We start from the raw sequence: 7,500 nt of genomic DNA, 5'->3' as shown, positions 1-7,500 counted from the left end.
TAGCCATCTCCAGTCCTTGCCCTACTACCCTTGCATTACCTCTCGCACCAACTCACTCATGTATAAATTGAACAGCCAGGGCGACATAACACATCCCTAACGAAGGCCCACCTTTACCTCAAACCACTCACTCTCTCCATTTCTAATCCTGACACACGCTCTACTACTCTCGTAAAATCTCTTGACAGCTCTTAAAAGCTTTCCTCCTATCCCATATATCTGCAATACCTCCCACAGTGCCCTCCTGTCTACCCTGTCATAAGCCTTTATCAAATCCATAAAAGCCCCAAAAAACATCCGTTCCTTTTCCTATAACTTTCTCGTATATCTGTCTTACCACAAAAATCTGATCTACACAACCCATACCTGTCCTAAATCCACACTGTTCCTCAACAATTAGCCCCTCTGTTTCTTTCCTAATCCTGTCAATCAAAACCCTCCCATAAGCCTTCCCAACTACACTTAACAAACTGATCCCTCTGAAACTACTACACTCACACTTGTCCCCTTTTCCCTTTACATACATACATACATACATACATACATACATACATACATACATACATACATACATATATACATACATACATACATACATACATATGTACATACATACATACATACATACATACATACATACATGTATACATACATACATACATACATACATACATACATACATACATACATACATACATACATACATACATACATACATACATACATACATACATACATACATACATACGGAAAAAGTGATAGGCACCGAGCACAGAAACAACTAAATCAAGCCAACATTTCGAACCCTGTCCGGGGATCGTCCTCAGGGGATACATTAGAGAGGCAGTTAATCCTCCTTTATATATAAAAAGCAATACATGTGGTGCACTCCGTGAGGTCATTGGCTTTCGCGAGAGCGCCGTGCAACGTGTTGCTTGATATTTGTGCCACGTTGACTCCATATCTCCCAAGCAGCCTTGCCGTGATCTCAGACGCTCTCTTGACGTAAGAGATCGTCACCCTTATTGTTGCTTGTAGCGTCGCGCATCATCGGGCCCTTTCTCTTTGTGGTGCCGTCCAACTCTTCACCACTTTGGGTAACCGTTGACCCGAAATACCCTTCTCAGCCTGTTTCCCTCCTCTTATATATATATATATATATATATATATATATATATGACACCAACACTTGTATAGACTATGCATAAAGGATATATATGATATATATATATGTATATATATATATATATATATATATATATATATAGTCCGTGAACTAATTCTATCTGTTTTGAAGGGTCGTCTGGCACAGGTGGTACGATCCTCGCCTTATATGAAGCAAGCCGCTCTGGCGGGGGTTCGAATTAGCCATCTTCAGATGAGTTTATTTCCAAATTGTTGACAGAGAATGACGCGGTTTGATCGTATATATATATATGTGTGTGTGTGTGTGTGTGTGTGTGTGTGTGTGTGTGTGTGTGTGTGTGTGTGTGTGTATGTATATATATATATATATATATGTATATATATAAATATGTGTATATATATACATATATATATGCATATATATAATATATATATATACATATATATATGCACACATACACATATATGTGTATATATGCATGTATGCATATGCATACATTGGTACATGCATGTATGCATGTTCGTACATACGTAAAAAGAATGAGAAAATATTTCCTTTTTTTGTTATTTTTTGTTCTCATTTCGACTAAGTGGTGATTATTCGAGTATAGTATCACAGTAAAAACAATAAAATCAAGTTTTGCAGCTTTGGAGTATTGCTTCCGTTGTAAGAAAGAAAATATATTTTGTACGTATTCGGTGCTTCGTGTTGGAAGTAGCGCTGCTACAAGAGGTATTGAGTTTGTTCCAATATGCGATTCCTGTTCGTTTGATTTTCTATTTCAAACTTAGAATGATATTTAGATTACAAACTTCGTGTATTTGTTTGTCAACAGCTTTTGATACTTATGAAATTCCGTAACCTGAAGGTTAAGTTTAATTTAATGCTTTTGTGTGTTTCTCATTATATTTGTGGTTACCAATTGCGGGAACAGTGCAGTCGTATTTCCTTGGCCTTACCAAACTTCACAGGAAAAATTGTATCTCATTGTTTTCTTGTATATATTTTTTTTCTTATTTTCGTTCAAAACTTAAGCATTTGTTCCTTTCAAACTGCTCAGTGATTGCAAAACCAGCCAACTCTGACCCCCCCCTCTCTCTCTCTCTCTCTCTCTCTCTCTCTCTCTCTCTCTCTCTCTCTCTCTCTCTCTCTCTCTCTCTCTCTCTCTCTCTCTCTCTCTCTCTCTCTCTCTCTCCCTCTCCCTCTCTCTCTCTCACACACCTTCATACTCCCAGAACCAATAATAAAACACCAACTTACACTTTTATTATTGAGATTGGTGACTATGCAATGAAGGTAGACAGCATTTCCCTGCAGGCCGGTCACGTTCCTGGGGGCGCTGTCGTCGAAAATGGGAAGGGTGTGGGCAGACCTTCCCTTGTCGGACCCCTGGGCGGCACCTTGCCGGTGGACGCCGTGGACGGCGGTGCTCACGCTCAGAAGAGGCTCGATCGGGTCTAAGGTTTTGCTACTGACGCGTTCATGCTGCAGATCCCATGGCAAATGGCTGCTGCCGTATGTGTTGCCATAGTTATTATGAGACCCATTGTTATGGAGGCTGAAGATGTCGTAGGGTAGTACACTGGAAGCCACGAACACTACGTTTTCTATGATTAAGATCAGCTCTGGAAAACGGGAATAGAAATATGTATTAGTGAGTGTATTTAGGTTCAAGCTTTTCTAAAGAAAATTATCTGAATGTAGTTGAAAAAATATACAAGCCATATAACCCAGTTAAGGTTTAGTTAGTAGAATTTTAATTATTGATCGGGTAAGATACACCACTAGACTGAATAAACCTCTGGGAAAAATCAGAAAACGAATGCACACTTGTATTGAACATATTAACTTATTTATTTATTTATTTATTTGCTTATTTCTGCAAAAGAAGTTTCCACCAGCTGAATAATATCATCTGGTGGCAGTTAAAAAATAAATCATAAATTCATCTAAAGGATAGAATAAAAGATAACAAATTCTAGACTGTTGAAAAAATTGGCATGCTGCCGTCATGTATTGATTACAGTTTTAAACATACAATCAGTAAAGAAAATATTGTAATCGGGTCATTAACAAGTAAAAAAGACTTTGATCTTTTTCATGTGACTTTGAGATATTTTCTTTTTAATTTCAGTATTCAAAAATATGACCAAAAATAAATATCTGTCAAAAATATATAAAAAGAAATGTCCTCCTATACCTCAGAAATAAATAAATGAATAAATATATTCAAAACAGGAGAGGTTCTTATTGGGAATCAATGACAAAAATTATTTTAGCAAAATAAATGCAAACCAAATGTAGCTCAAGCAACAAGAATTTCAAGCTTAGGCTTTTCCGGTTCCAATAATAAAATTCACTGTTGCAAACATGTATCCAGATTAACTATATAAAAAATACCTTGTGGTCTGACAGGATATTTTAGCATTTCGATATTTAGAACCACAAACATATTCCGACGATGGAGCTCAAAAAATATTTATGCCTTTCATTAATCAACAGCTGGTAGTCAGGAAACTTCAGTAGCTGTATCACTCGAGCAATGTTATCATTTCTTGTGGTACATTAATTCTGAATAAATTTAATTATCTTGTTCTAATTAAAAGGCGTTCTTCGGGTTTCGGTGACGCTGTTGTTCTGAGTCGAAATCAATGGTATGAAGCCATGATTTCGAAGCTTCAGTGCGGCCGTTATGTATGCATTGGAAATATTCATTGTGGTATATTGAGTTTGATAAAATGCAATTATTCCTTTATACGCGCCATATTAGGTGGAGCCTCTTCTTCCCGATTTAAAACTTAAATTCGCTATCGATCGAGGCCAAATTTACAATTATCTTATCATTTTTTATGCATAAAATGCACATATACGTCAGTATACATATACATTTCATATGTATAATGTTTATAAATAATGTAAATACATATATAATATGTAATATTACATATATATATATATACATATATATATATATTATATAATATACATTTGTTGGTGTATGTGTGTGTATGTGTGTGTGGTGTGTATGTGTGTGTGTGTGAGTGGTTGTGTGTTGTAGTTGTGTGTGTTGTGTGTGTGTATGTGTGTTGGTGTTGTGTGTGTGTGTGTGTGTGTTTGAGTGTGTGTTGTGTGTGTGTGTCTTTGAGTGTGTTCGATGTATCTTGTTCTAATTAAAAGGCGTTCTTCGGGTTTCGGTGACGCTGTTGTTCTGAGTCGAAATCAATGGTATGAAGCCATGATTTCGAAGCTTCAGTGCGGCCGTTATGTATGCATTGGAAATATTCATTGTGGTATATTGAGTTTGATAAAATGCAATTATTCTCTTATATTAGGTGGACGCTCTTCCGATTTAAATTCTGCTATCGTTCGAGGCCAAATTTACAATTATCTTTTAATGCATAAATGCACATATATGTATACATATACATTTATATATATATATGTTTATATACATGTATATATATATATATATATTTACATATATATATATACATATATATATATATATATATATATATATATATATAATTAATATATATATATATATGTGTGTGTGTATGTGTGTGTGTGTGTGTGTGTGTGTGTGTGTGTGTGTGTGTGTGTGTGTGTGTGTGTGTGTGTGTGTGTGTGTGTGTGTGTGTCTGTGTGTGTGTGTGTGTGTGTGAGTGTGTGTGTGTGTGTGTGTGTGTGTGTGTGTGTGTGTGTGTGTGTGTGTGTGTGTGTGTGTGTGTGTGTGTGTGTGTGTGTGTGTGTGTGTGTGTGTGTGTGTGTGTGTGTGTGTGTGTGTGTTCAAACTAATTACCCACTTTCAGAGAAAATTAAAATATAAAAAATAAGTAATCCTTATATTTCGACCACGAACTGTGGCCCTCTTCAGAGGATAAGTACAGAGGGATATAAGAACGCAAAGAATATATACAGATGTGAGGTAATACTAAAAAGGGACGAGGGAATACTCGTGACATGCCCCTGGTGAGGTGGGGGCCCAACTGACCGCTGGTGAGGTCATGTTACGCTGTCGTGGGAAGCAGTTCATTCACTGCCAATGTAGTTACACAATCCGGAGGCTATTGTTATTTTGAGGTGTTGAAGTTGGGGTAGTGTTTAATTAAGGATGATCCTATTATTTTCATTTTAAAATTACGGTGAGATTTGTAGACAATAGGTGCATTGTCCCAGCTCGAATGTCCATTCCATGGACTGAGAGAATATAGCTATTATTTACAAATCACGCACACACACACACACACACACACACACACACACACACACACACACACACACACACACACACACACACACACACACACACACACACACACACACACACACACACACACACACACACACACACACACAAACACACACACACACACACACACAACACACACACACACACACACACACACACACACACACACACACACACACACACACACACACACACACACACACACACACACACACACACACACACACACACACACACACACACACACACACACACACACACACACACACACACATACACACACACACACACACACACACACACACACACACACACACACACACACACACATACACACACACACACAAACACACACACACACACACACTCACACACACACACACACACACACACACATACACACAAACACACACACACACACACACACACACACTCACACACACACACACATCTCAGTGGCGCGGTTGATAGAGTCCCCGACTGTCACTACGGTGGTCCGGGTTCGAATCCTGCCCAGGACTGAAATAATTTCAGTATCATTGCGCTTCGAGTCGTTACTCCATCTCTCATGGGCGGGGAATTGGGTGTATGGGTGCGTGTAACGTCACAGCATTACCCATAGATCGGTCATACGAGCTCTGAGCTCTCTTCCGGAAGGGAAGTAGCTGTTGATCGCGAGTCCAACATGTGATCCAAAGACCATTGTGAACACACACACACACACACACACACACACACACACACACACACACACACACACACACACACACACACACACACACACACACACACACACACACACACACACACACACACACACACACACACACACACACACACACACACACACACACAGAAACGTGTGCGCACCCGGTCATGCATGTCTGTCGGCACGTATAAGTTTCATAAAGGCTTAGAATCCACGTGTCACTGTTCACAGCTTTCGATACAATGCCATGCAAAGACGATGGTCTCTCATATAAACAGGTGAAGTGTCCTCAGTGTGATGGATGATTTTATTAACATTTGATCATATGAATGAAAACAATTCCGCCATTAAAAGGTGAATAAGTGAACAATGAATATAAGAGAGTTAGTTAAAATTGTAAATGACAGGAAATGAACAGATGCCATGAGTATGCGAGAAGTAATTGATAATACGTAAATTATTGAATAAGTGAATAATTGAACGAGACAAATAAGGTCACTGATAAATAGAAGAGGAAACTAATAAGTTTATGAATAAAAGAATGGATGAATAGATCAATGAGACAAATAAACAGATTAAAGGATTAGATAAGGAGTTGACTTTTAAATGCTCAATTAAAGAAACATTAAATTGAAAAAACTGATAAACATATAGTTATCAATCACTTTCGATACCTTTCGTGGGAACTCCGTTTTCTGTTTTTATGTATTAATTTATAAATTTGCATTTATTCATTTTGAATAAATGAATAGATAAAAATGTATAAATTAATGTATGAATAGATAAATAAATGAATAAATTGATCCATATATAAAAAAATTATCAGAGAAATAAACTAAATAATGAATAAGTAATTAGTTAATCAGTAAATAGATAAATAGATAAACAGAAATATATAGATGAATAGAAAATTATAACAAATAAATAAATAAACGAATAAAGAAACAAATAAAAAAAAATAAACAAATAGGAAGGCTGGCAAACGAATGAATAGAAAGATTGATAAACGGGGAAGCAGGTAAATCGACAAATAGATATCGTTAGACGGAAAGAGCTCGTGCATCATCTGGTATGCGGCCGGGAAAGAAATCCTTCACTCATCCTTCTCACGCCGAAGCCAAAGGAATTTCTTTCCTCGCGAAGGAACGCCTTCCCTCCTTCGGGTAGTGTCTGCTGCTGAGACTGGGACGTTAAAGACTCGAGCCTCCGTTTTCTTCCACAGGGTCCTTTTCTCGGCTGAATAGAATCGCAGGGCGACAACCAACACTGATAAAGTTACTCGAGACGAGAGTTTTCTCTTCTCTGAATAAATTTGCCTGGATCTGGCAAAGCAAATGCAATGTTTTATTGATTGGTTTAAGAAAAGGTTAGGTAACTTTATGAATGAGGATA

At 37.5% G+C, this 7,500-nt stretch overlaps 1 protein-coding gene across 1 annotated transcript in view; it reads right to left on the bottom strand.

The window, feature by feature from the left end:
• Positions 1–7,500, bottom strand: part of LOC143027323 (zwei Ig domain protein zig-8-like) — a 37,345-nt gene that overhangs the window by 14,089 nt on the left and 15,756 nt on the right. Inside the window, exon 2 of the mRNA XM_076188596.1 lies at positions 2,408–2,772. Within this exon, the coding sequence (XP_076044711.1) occupies positions 2,408–2,772 (365 nt within the window). The remainder of the gene's footprint in view (positions 1–2,407; positions 2,773–7,500) is intronic.

The sequence above is a fragment of the Oratosquilla oratoria genome, chromosome 8 (assembly GCF_046742065.1).
Source record: "Oratosquilla oratoria isolate Oo_2021 chromosome 8, ASM4674206v1, whole genome shotgun sequence".
Taxonomy (NCBI): Eukaryota; Metazoa; Arthropoda; class Malacostraca; order Stomatopoda; family Squillidae; genus Oratosquilla; species Oratosquilla oratoria.
This window is presented reverse-complemented; position numbering and strand designations above follow the sequence as displayed.